The sequence below is a fragment of the Anneissia japonica genome, unplaced genomic scaffold (genome assembly GCF_011630105.1).
Source record: "Anneissia japonica isolate Jap-2015-1 unplaced genomic scaffold, ASM1163010v1 scaffold737_len1565949_cov176, whole genome shotgun sequence".
Lineage (NCBI taxonomy): Eukaryota > Metazoa > Echinodermata > Crinoidea > Comatulida > Comatulidae > Anneissia > Anneissia japonica.
The window spans coordinates 51551-64740 of NW_022741618.1; the positions used below are offsets into that span (position 1 = coordinate 51551).

The window sequence follows — 13190 nt, forward strand, 5'->3', positions numbered from 1 at the left end:
TGTTGTGTCAGCCTATGACCCTAGGCCTAGTTTAAGGAGGGCCCTAGGTAAGACCTCATCTCAGCCTGTAGTTAGACCTATAGTTTATCCTCTTTCTCTCTAGCCTTTGGTATAACTTTACCTATCTACACTTTATAACAGGAGGTACTCTGCCGTAATTTGGAAAAAGGCATTAACTCCACTTTTTGAGATTTTTGGATTTTTGTTTCTATGGCATCCTATAGATGTAATCTATCATGTGAATTCATCATATACCCCAAAAAATGTCCAGAAATATGAAATAAATATTATATTTACGCATTAACTCCAATCCATGAATGCAGACTAATTTGAAAGAAGGCATTATCTCCACCAAGCAATAAACAGATCATAATGAACCAATCACAAAAGACAATTACGCATAGTTAATTAGTCATGATAGCTTGTAAATGCACATAATGCCTAGCTTTACTTCGGTTTAAAAAAATGGCATATTAAAGAATCTTCTACCACTAATGAGCGAGAATAGAAAAGCCTTTTGGAGCAACATGCCTGTTGGATATTTTGCTGATTTGATAGATAATTGAGTGAAAAATCAGGCCAATAATCGAAATAAAATACAAAAAATATCATTATATTGAACGCTGATAAAAGTTATAAAATCACAATAAAAATAAAGAAAAGAATATTTCATTATCTTCAATGCTGTTAAAGTAATAAAATCACAAAAAAATTAAGAAAGGAATATTTCATTATCTTCCATGCTGGTAAAATGATGTTGACAAATAAAAGAGAAAATCTAAAATTCGTCTAACTTTGATTCATTTAGATTCTATTTATCTATTACACCATTTTATAAAATCTCTCATTTACCTCACCGAATTTTGTCTTTAATTTCGAATAATAGCATAAAAAAGTATAATTTTTGTATTTGGGCACTTTTTACATGATTCGAAATATATGAAGATTCGAAATATGTAACCTCGCGTTTGTAAAATAGAATTCTGTAAATTTAGTATACGTAAATTAGAGGTTCTACTAAGTATATTAATATTATTCTTCATAATATAACCATCATATATCAATATCATTGTATTCTGATTGAATATAAAAATGATAGCAGCTTAATTTGAACAATAATATTAATTTTATCTATTTTTATACGTGTCAATACAATGACGACTCCTAAATTGATTATAAATTTATACTATAATATTAATACTTCTACATGGACTAAATTTCGTGAAATATATAATTGACACTGGCATACATTATTTGTGTGTCAGAAATACTGTAATTTGGCTACGTAAGATACACATTTCACTGGAAAAACTGGAGTTAATGCCTAACTTCAGATTTTTCACGCACCATTGACTCCTGTTAAAATTTGGAATAGTGCATTATCTCCATTTAAATAGGGTTAAAAAACAAAAATCACCATGAAAATTATTTAATATGTTTTTTAATTATATGTTTAGTATATTTGCCAAAAAATTTTACTATAATTCATTTCCAGTACAAAAGGCTAACGACAAACGCGTTTTGCTCAATAACTCAAAACTAGGATTTTGGAGTTAATGCATTTTTCCAAATCACGGCAGTCTAGGCTGCTGCTGTTGTTTTAGATAATATACTAACATTTAATAACATCCAAGAAGGTCACAGTTCGTTACACAGTGACGTGCATCACATAAGTCCGTGAGATTTCATAGGCCTACCGTAGATAAACATAGAAAGAGCAATAATAGTAAAACTCGAGCGTCACGACATTGCGAAGTGTCTGCTCTTATTCCTCGTACTCACTCGAGTCAATCCGAGATGGCCCGAGTGAAGTTTCATGCAAATGATTCGTACGGGAAAAAAAATCGCACGCGGGCCTCCATATTTATTCACCATTATTGTACTACTTGAGATAGAGGGCAGTATATGCCTTAGTGGCATTATCATGACATCTCCCCTTCTTTGAGTTCTTATGAACATACTGTAATATTATCATTTGGGTTTATATTATTTTATATATTAATTAAATTGCAATGAGGAACAGTTTGTTGACTAATTCTTGTTGTTTAAAAAGATCTTACAATGTATCTTTTTAAAGTTCACAAGTCAAGTCTATTGACTGGTTTAATACGACGTCCTGCCCGTGTAGTTTTGTTTGAGTGTGGTCGTGGTGATTCAGGCTCAGTTGTGTTGTCGATTCTTGTAGCATGATTTCCATAGTGAATTCGGCTATCACAAGTACTATTATCATTGTTTGCATCCGGCATTTGTTGTATGTTTTGCCGGTTTCTCCTGAATTGCTGTCCACTTGTGGTCTAGACGATGTATGATCTTGGTTCCTCAGACTTAGACTAAACTTTTACTGGACTTGACCAATTTTTGTCGTGACTAGTTTTAATGCGCACTGTGCCTTCTGGTTTCAGATTGGACAAGGTTTTAACTCCATGTCGCTGATTGAAGAAGTGTTCATATCGCTTCTTTGCTACAGTGTCGTTGTCTTTCACTTTATGCATATCCGGCCATTTTGGTTGCAATTTCTTTGCAAGTGTCGGCAATGTTGTTCTTGGTTATCATTTGTGCTGGGCTGTAACCTGTTGCTTCGATTGGTGTTGACCTATATATCATCAGTGCTAGTACAGGATTATTTTGGCGTAACATAGTTTTTGCTGTTTGGACAGCACGCTCTGCTTCACCGTTTCCTTGAGGATAGAGTGGACTTGTCGTTACATGTTGAAATCCATACTCTGCGGCAAACAATCTGAATTGACGGAATGCGAACTGTGGTCCGTTGTCTGAAACCACAGTCTCTGGGATTCTCCAACGGGCATATATTCCTTTCACTGCCGTGATGACCTTCTGGCTTGTCATGTCTTTTCGTAGATTGATCATTTCAATGTACCTTGAAAAGTAGTCAGATACTATAAGATAATGATTGTTCTGGAAATCACAAATTTCCATCGATATACGTTGCCATGGACGTTCTGGAATCGGAGTGGTAATTAGAGGTTCTTTCTTTTGCGTTCTCCTGTATAGCTGGCAATGTCCACATTTCTTTACAATGTTAGATATGTCCTTGCTAATACCTAACCACCACACACTTTCCTTGGCACGCTTCCGGCATTTTGTAACACCTTGGTGTCCATCGTGGATACGCTGCATGATTTCTCCTCTTGGTTCAGATGGGATGTATATCCTATCATCGAATGTGATCAGTCCATCATCAGCAGAGAAATGACCCCTTAGATCATATAAACTTCTTAGGTTTTGTGAAATGTCCTGCACCTGTCTTGGCCATCCATCTAATATGTATTTCAGAAGTGTTTGGCATTCATGTTTGGTTGCTCGTCTTATCTGCTCTAGATTTGATGCTGATGCAGGCCAGGTGGTTGTTATCGATTCAACATAGAGTGCTACAGCTTCATTTGTGGTAGATTCGCTAACACTCATTGGGCTTCTGGACAGTGTTTCTGCGATGACCATGGCCTTACCTGGTACGTGTTTTGCTACCGGATTGTATCTCATTAACCTTATGATTAATCGTTGACACCTTATCGGAATTTTGTCAAGGTCAATGTTGTTGATAAGTGGAACTAGTGGTTTGTGATCTGTGAGAAGTTCAAACTTTTCTAGTCCACAAAGATTTCTATGAAACCGTTCAGTTGCCCATACTCCTGCTAAAAGTTATTTTTCTATTTGAGCGTATCGGCATTTGCTCTCAGTCAATGTGCGTGATGCATACGCTACAAATTTTAGATTATCTTTCTCTCCCTGCAGCAGAACAGCTTCAAGTCCGTAACTGCTTGCATCTGCTGACAGAGTAATCGGCTTGTTTGGATCATAGAATGTTAATGTAGGTGCTATTGTTATTAATTCTTTAATTTGCTCAAAGGAATCTTGTTGTGTTGGTCCCCATATCCATGCAGTTGAATCTTTCAGTAACTCATTCATTGGTCGAGTGACTTCTGATAATTTTGGAATGTAACGACCTACGTAGTTGACCATCCCAAGTATGCGTTTTAATTCGCTAACATTTGTGGGTGGCTCTAGACTGCATATGGCCTTTATCTTCTTTGGGTCGACGCTTGTTTCTTCTGCGCTGAACTTCTCTCCCATATACAACAGCTCTGATTGTCTAATCTGGCATTTGCTTTTGTTCAATTTGAGTCCGGATTTCTCCACCATTTCGTAGACCTGGTTCAATCTAGAATCGTGCTCTTCCATCCATAGTACGGCCTGATACTATGATGTCATTTTGTACAACTGCAGTACCTTTCACATTTTGCAGCACATCTTGCATTTTCCTTTGGAATATTTCACTTGCACTAGTTATACCAAAAGGAAGTCTCCTAAATAAGTATCGTCCCATCGGTGTGATGAAAGTTGTTAATTTTGAACTCTCCTCGCACAAAGGAACTTGGAAATATCCACTTGTTGCATCTAATGCTGAAAATGCAGTTGCACCTGCTAGCTTGTGTGTTATATCATCTAAAGTTGGGAGGATATATCCTTCTCGTTTGACTGATTTGTTTAGTTGACGTAGATCAACGCAAAGCCGGGCATCTCCTGACTTCTTAGGGTTACTGCCATTGGTGCACACCATTCTGTTGGTTCAGTCACTTTTTCTATGACGCCTGCTTCCTCCATTCTCCTTAACTCTTTCTCTACTTTTGGTAGGAGCGGCAGTGGTACTCTACGAGGTGTGTTAATGTGATATGGGATGGCTCCATCCTTAAGTCGAATCTTGACAGGGTCAGTTTTCCATAGGCCAATCGTTTGATGGTTGATTTCCTGTATGTTGGTACTGATTAGTTCATTGTTATGCATTGTTTCAGCTGTGAATTTCCCTCGCGTCTCTAATTTCGTTATCAAGTTCTTGAAAGTTGTGTGTGTTGCTATTAGCTTTGGCTTGGGATTTAGACTCGTTTGGCTTGGGATTTAGACTCGTTTCCAATACTTCACGATTTGAACATATAACGCCTGTTCTAAAACGTCTACATTGGCTACCTGTGAAGCAGAGAATCATATTCAAAATCCTGATTATTACATATAAGACACTTCACAATTTAACCCCGTCCTACATTTCAAACCTCATCGTCCTTCGTTCAGCTAACTGTGGCAGGCGCCTTAGATCTTCTGCAGACATTACTCTTCTGCAAGTTCCTGCATGCCGATTAAAAACGTATGGCGAAAGATCGTTTCACGTAGCAGCACCAAAACTATGGAACAGCTTACCTTCTAGTGTAAGAGAAGCACCAACTCTTGCTATTTTCAAGACACGATTGAAGACTCATCTTTTCAATACCTGTTACTAATTTCAAATTTTCATACATTTTTTTTTTTCTGCCTTTTGTTTTTTTGTGATTTGAGTATAGGCTTGATTAGATAGATGCCTTACATCATGAGAGCATCTGTGAATCATGTGCCGGCCAACCATTGCCTGTCAATGGTCTTAAATTGCAGGCGAACGATGCAGTGATGTTTGGTTCTTCTGCTCAGTCTGTTTCTCTGCATCTGTAGTTTGGTTACAATAGGAGTTGCTTTTTGTTTTTGTTTTTTCCAGCGCATTGAGACTTCGGTATAATGCGCTATACCAAATCCCACTACATTACTATTGCAAGTATTTTCGGATATTATTGTTGCATCAGCTCCTGAATCGATCTTGAATTTAATCGTAACATTCTCGATTTTCAGATTCACCATCCAAGGCTTATCTTTATCACTGCATGTCACAGTGCATAAGAACAACTCCTCAAACTCATCACTTAATAACATTTCACCAACTCCTTTACTGCGGCACATCTTTGCAAAATGGCCCCTTTTGTTGCATCGCCGACATGCAACACCTTTTGCTAGACAAGTTTCACGCTGATGTGCATAACCACAACGACTGCATTGTTAACTACCGGTATTTCTTCCACTACCACTACTATTATTACGGCTTTGTCTAGCCACTCTAGGTTGATTTGGTCTAGGCTTATATTTGTAAAGTTGTCTGCCACGTCCCCTGGACATGCTTGCAATGGATACATTCGATTTACTGTCTGTACTTAGCCCTTGCTGTTGGTTTCTAACTTGTTTGTCAACTAGTTCAGCATTTCTAGCAAACTGAATAGCGCCCTCAAGTGTGAGCTTAGTCATCATTTGTAAGTCTTTGGACACGTTTTTATCTCTTAGTCCTACGACGATCCTATCTCTAATATTTTCTGTCTTAACCTCCTGTGTTTGGAAATTACATTTTTCAGCCATATCGTACAAATCTCGTACGTATTCCTCAACAGATTGAACTTCATTTTGTTGCCTCTGAAAGAACGTGGCTTGCTCATGAATTACATTGATTTTGAGAATAAAGTGTTCATCAAATTTCTCTCTTACTTTACTGTAATCCGATTGATCGTCATCTTCTTCAAAAACAAATGATTTAAAGATTGTTTCGGCTTCCATTCCCATGGAGTATATCAACGTACTCACTTGTATATACCTTCTTCTTCATGCAATTTGGTTGCTATCCTGTAGCGTTTTTGAATCTCTGGCGCCACTCGGTCCATGCTGACGGTCGGGCAAAATCGAAGGTTGCTGGTGGTCGTAGTTTAGCCATTCTTCTTGTTTTATGTAATTATGTACGTGACGTTTTCAACGTATATTCAAGTATCACAATTACCTTTATAAACCCACCGCTGTCACCATGTCATGTGCATGTGTGCAATGGAGTTCAATAACTCAGACTAACACAGATTGTAGTTTCCATGTGAAGTAACGCGGGCCTCAATATTTATTCACCATATTGTAGGCCTACTACTTGAGATAGAGGGCAGTATATGCCTTAGTGGCATTATCATGACACCTTTGTATGATTTTTATTAATATCATTTTAATATTATTTTTATTAATGCAGTTTTAATTATTGTAAGTGCATGTAAATGAAACGAAATAACAAAGGCAACGATTTAAAAACACTTTAATTTTGGCTTTGCATTCAAATCTCTTGGTAAATATTCAATAAATACCGTACACAGTAAATTGGGGCCGAGTTGACTCTAATTCTTCATGACATAGGTTAAACAATTATCCAAAACCGCGGCCAACTAAAAAATAAAAATTTTCACAGTATGTAACTCAAATAATTCAAATAGGGCCTAACACTTTTTATTATTCGTGCAGCGAAATCAAATAATACATATTATGTCGTTTTAAAAGACTCATAATATTTGAATGGCAATGTGTTTTTTTCAAAATCAGACAGCGAGCAGCAATCCTGTTTCTCATAAGTTTTGTAGACGTTTATCTTTGGTTGATGACCTTTTGACCTCCGGAATTGCGATTTTCGAGACGAGTCAGTCGAGACAACCCGAGTGGATCTTCATGCAAATGTTTCGTACGGAAAAAAAAAATCGCCACCAGTCTACTTGAAAAAGCGAACGGATCGTCCGCGAAACGTAGTGTGAGTACTATTGTTTTTTATTTTGCTGGATCAACACTAATGAAAAAATTCATACAAATTATATTTGGATCCAAATGAATTTATTTCAAAATATTCGTTTTAAATATGGTTAGAATTGCGTCAAATTAATACGCCAACAGGAGAAATTAGTGAAGAAGGTTTCGCACCAAAGAAACCGCTGAGTATTTTCGCTGCATTGCAAATGACTGAACATCACTCTCCCTAGCCTGCGGTTACGAGTTCCAATTAACACAAACCAAGGGTTAAACATCATTAAGAAAACAGAAAGACAATTATTACAAGAAAGGATAAGATTAACAACGAATAACATTAAACAACTAGGTGTTGAAGAGGAAATTCTAAGTAAGAAAATCGGAGAAACGATCACCGACAGAGGGGATAATAACATTATACGGAATTTCATAACCAACAGTAAGGAAGCTGAGTATGTGAAGGTTCGTGATAGACAAAAACGTAAGCTAGACTGGTGGAAAAACAAAAGTAAAAATCTAGAAAAGGAATTACATCAAGAATTAGATCTGAATGGAACACAACTTAAGGAGAAATGGGTGGTTTATCTGACTGGACAATCTCTAAACAAGAACGTGAGCTATTACAACGAGGCCTTAATTTTGCGGTAAGCAGAGACACCAAACCCGTGGATGAGTTGATCGTAGCCACCGAGGCAGCATGTAAGCTAACGCCTGAAAACGAACGGGACCTTATTAGAGGTTAAAAGATACCACCTAACAACATAACATCTGAAGAAAGAAAAGCCCTTAATCAATTAAAAAAGGATAAAAACATTCTAATTCTACCTGCAGATAAAGGAAAAGCAACAGTTCTTCTAAACACAGTAGATTATAAAGAAAAAGTGAAAACGATGTTAGCAGATAACAGTACGTATGAATGTCTAACACACAATCCAACTCAGAAATACAAGAGAAACTTAGTTACACTCATAAACAAATGGAAAAATGACAAGAAAATTTCAGAGAAACTCAAACACCTCTTATTTCAAACGACGGAAATTACACCTACCAAAAATACACAAAGAGAACTGGCCCTTACGACCCATCGTAGACAATATTAACACAATTTACTACCAGGCTTCCATATTATTAGCAGACATACTTAGCCCTTTGATTGGTCTCACAGAACATCATGTGGAGAACTCAAAACAATTAACAAAAGAACTAAGAGATATACATATACGGCCCACTGAGACAATAGTTTCGTTTGATGTCATTTCATTATTCACCAAGACACCTACAGTCCCAGCAATAAAAGAAGTAGAAAAACGTTTGTTACAAGACACTCAACTAAAATTAAGAACAGGCTTGCATACAGAGGACATTATTGAACTCTTAAAACAGGTATTAAATGCGACATATTTTAGTTTTAACAACAGCTTATTCAGACAAAAACAAGGAATTGTTATGGGCAGCCCTGTGAGTCCCATCATTGCAAACATCTTTATGGAATGGTTAGAACAACAAGCAATTACATCAGCACCAATTGAAATCAAACCATCATATTGGAGAAGATATGTAGATGACACATTAGCTATAATTCCGGAGAATGCAACCACGCCACTTTTAAATCATCTCAACAACATAGATCCGTCGAAAAACATATAATTCACAATTTAACATCTGGAAAACGGAAAGATACCGTTTCTGGACATTACCATTTCCCTGCAGCGTGACGGTTCCCTACGTACAACAGTATATCGAAAACCAACCCACACGAACCAATATTTGGATTTTCACTCACATTATCCGTTAGATCACAAGTTAAGCGTCATCAATACTTTGGTAGACAGATGCGACAATATAGTTACAACAGAAGAAGACAAACATCACGAAATGGAAAACATCAAACAAACACTACACAATTGTAACTATCCCAAATGGGCATTTAAGAATGTTTTTAATAGAAGAAAGAATAAAGCATCAAACATCAGTGAACGCCAAACTAAAGATAAAATGGAAAAGGCCAGAGGTTCGATAGGTATTTCGTATGTTAAAGGGATGTCCGAAAGGATAAAGAGAACACTAGCAACACACAAAATTAACACGTACTTTATTCCACAAAACACGATCAGACAAGAACTGGTCCACCCTAAAGACAAAATACAAAAAGAGGAAACCTGTGGCTGCATTTACCAAGTATCATGCTTAAATTGCAGAAAAGTATATATTGGTGAAACAGGAAGATCACTCAAAACTAGGATTCAGGAACATCAAACAGATGTTCAAAAGAACACCGTAGGAATCCGAACAAAATCAGCAAGGTTGTCCGATTCCAAAATTTTAAATAAATCTGCAATCACCGATCATGCCACACAACTAACTCATATTCCAAATTTGGACATAAAAATATTACAGAAAGAAAGCTCATGGTTTGAACGAAAAGTCAGAGAATTTTTATGGATCAGAAAAACAACAGATACTATGAACAGAGATGAAGGAGGACACATTCTATCACATATCTATGATGATGATATATTGAATCACAACACTAAGAAGGGGAGGAGGTGCTCGTCGACGACGCAGCGATGCACTTCGACCTCAACAACACCGAGGTGACGTCAGACCAGACTGGAAATAACATGACCAGTCTATTTGAAAAAGCTAACGGATCGTTCGCGAAAAGTAGTGTGAGTACTATTGTTTTTTATTTTGCTGGATCAACACTAATGAAAAATTTCATACAAACTATACAGTGAATAGAAACTTTACCCGCATTATTTATACACTGGTATATACATATTAAAGCAAATCAAAACATATAACTTTTGTAAAAATATAAAAGATAAAAACAACAAATTCAAATCGGCATTTTCCAAGATATGGGAACCCTGTATTTGTTACCCCTAATTTGCATAATTAGGCCTAGTGCAAACTGTGTGTACAGGAATGACCATATGACCAAGAATGGTATGGAAGTAAGGATATTTTTCAAATCATCTAGCCTTTTGACGTGATTATTTATGCACAAAAGCGCAAGTAAATTTACATTGTTATAGTGATGTCAATCACTAACAACGCAACTTGGCTTGCGCTTTTCTATACTTCACAAACAGGTGCGTTGAGTGATTAGAGGATGTGAAAAAAACACTTCATACATTTAATTTATTATTTTACATTTATTATGTAATTTTAACACTTAAATTTTAAAAAATTTCAACAATAAAATTTACTGTATTTATACGTCACTTTAGTGTTTGTAATTGCGCCACCGGCTTCATTGGGGTACCTGACTATACAAGGTACTCCTGAGTGGAGAGAGACAGGTTCATTAATGCGCCTTGTCCAGAACAAAAGCAAATTGAACAGTTATAATGAAACGCTAACCACGCTAAAGTCGAAATCAGTTCCACACATTCAAATATTTAGGAGTCATGTTTAGCTCTTCTGGATCATGGAATAAAGCTTTGGATAACAACAGCATACAAGCAAAAAACAAAAAAACATTGTTTTCTTTGAAACCAAATTTACATAGATATGGAACACTCCCAATTAATATTTTAAACAGAATTTTTGATAGTAAAATTCTACCTATACTATTGTATGGAAGTGAAATCTGGGGAATATTTAATAATATTATATTATTGAGCAAACACACCTGTTATTTATCAGATATATACTTGGGGTGAGGAATACTGCTCCAAAACATGCTATTATGGCCGAAGTTTGAAGATTTCCTTTATGCTTATCATGTTCTATTAATGCTATAAAGTTTTGGTTACGTTTAATTAATGAAATTGATCCGAACAGTATATTAGCAAAATTTTCAATTAAGACAAACGGAAAGAAATGAATTTTTTTTTTTTTTTTTTTTTTTTAATATTTTAAATTCAATTGCCTTTGGTAGTGTTTGGCTTTCTCAAAATGTCCTTAATAAAAAATCATTTATTTACAATCTTAAGTTACTCTAGAAAGACATAGAACGTCAAATTATCATTGAAAGCATAAATACTTCCTCAAGACTTAAATATTTTTTTTCTTTTAAAACTAACATTTATTGCGAGAATTATCTATCGTAGTTCTTGATTTTAAAAAGAGAAGCCGGTTTTCTAGACTAAGACTAGGAATTCTTAACCTTAAACTTGAAAAAGGAAGATGGTCAAACACACAAAAAGAAGAACGAATCTGTAAATTATGCAATTAAACAAAGGTTGAAGACGAATTTTATTTTATTTTAATTTGTCCACTAATTATTATTTATCACATCCTAATAATTTTAAGTTTAAGAAACAAATGTCAACAAAGAAACAATCACTTTTGTTTAAATAATTCTTTTTTACAATTAGCGTATAAGATAAGAAAAGAAAATATATAAAATGCAGTGTATTTATGTATTTTTGGGCCAATGGCCTTTATATACTGAATAATCTACTTTGAAACTACTTTGAAACCACTCTCACGTTGTTAATTCTTGAGAACAAAGACAATAGAAACGTTATTATTACCATTAATTACAGCCAATACATCTTTTTGAACTACAAATAATATATTATATATTTAATATAATTATTATTATTATGTGTGTTAGAAAAAAAATAGTTTACCTTTTCCATCTCTCCATTAAATGTACTGATCAATTTTCTGTACTGTTTACCTTCATGTGCAATAGCATTAGCCTATATAAAGAGAAACAATAAATGTTTCATTCTTGACTCCTTGAAATGATACAATTGTTAATTTTACAGTCACCATTTAAATGGTTAAATATAATATTTACCATCAACGGTCGCCCATGCACCATTAGTCAAACTGGAATTCACATTTTCATTCAGAAAAAAAAAACTATACTGAATGCAAGCACCCTTTGTAATTAATTATATAAATCCATGAAAGTGTGCTCCATAGTTACTAATCTTAATGCAAAACAACATATTTAGAAAATGTAAAATAAATCAAATTAAATGGGTCTACAATGAGATCAAACTAATAAGTTATATATTCTTAGATTTAAAATGAAAATTATTCTTTAAAAAAATCTCACCTCAGCCATCGATGTAATGTTTAACCCTTTTCCACTATTAATAGCGCGTGTATATTCCTGAAATATACATGAATTATAGAATCATACAAAATAATAGTATTTGTTTATCATGAAAACTAAATAATACCTCAGTAGGCATTCTATAATAGGCATTTGTGATAATCATGGTGTATGCAATTAGGTCACCATTAGGTTGTTTCTAAAACAAGGAATTTTCCTATGCATTAGCATGCAGACTCATACCTTGAATTCAGTACATAAGCTTTGACATGTCATTTCTTTGCCATTAATTCTTTGGACTTTATATATTTCTGATGAAAACAGAGTCTGTATCAAATTATTAAACTCCTCTTGAAACGCTTTAGTTGTTTCTGAAAATGAGTTATGAAATTAAAAGAATAAGTTCTGGGTTATAATAAAATAAAACAATAATTCATCGTTTATTTTAATAGTCTATTAGACATTTATTCATTTATTAAATAATGTATTGTGCATAGCTGTAGTGTTGTAATAAAAAAAGAACGAAGAATCAATTACGCCCTAACGTTTGTCATTCTTCACCACACACATTATTACTATCACCCCACGTACGTATAATATAATATATAATATAATATATAATATAATATATAATATATTATATAATATAATATATATTATATAATACAATATATATATTTTAATATATATATATATAATATATATAATATAATTATTTAAATTAAATTAACTTAAATTAAGAATTGTAAAGCACATAGAG

The 13190-nt window shown here is 34.6% G+C and overlaps 1 protein-coding gene across 1 annotated transcript; it reads right to left on the reverse strand.

Moving 5' to 3' along the window:
* Positions 1–2484: 2484 nt before the first annotated feature.
* LOC117118827 (uncharacterized protein K02A2.6-like) lies at positions 2485–3501 on the reverse strand. Its single transcript, XM_033263542.1, has one exon. It carries the CDS (start codon positions 3499–3501, stop codon positions 2485–2487), a length of 1017 nt encoding a protein of 338 aa, XP_033119433.1.
* Between the last annotated feature and the right edge of the window lie 9689 nt (positions 3502–13190).

What these genes read in the sequence shown, in the direction of transcription:
- LOC117118827 (XM_033263542.1), bottom strand. Translation starts at nt 3,501, where the DNA reads ATGAGATACAATCCGGTAGCAAAACACGTACCAGGTAAGGCCATGGTC.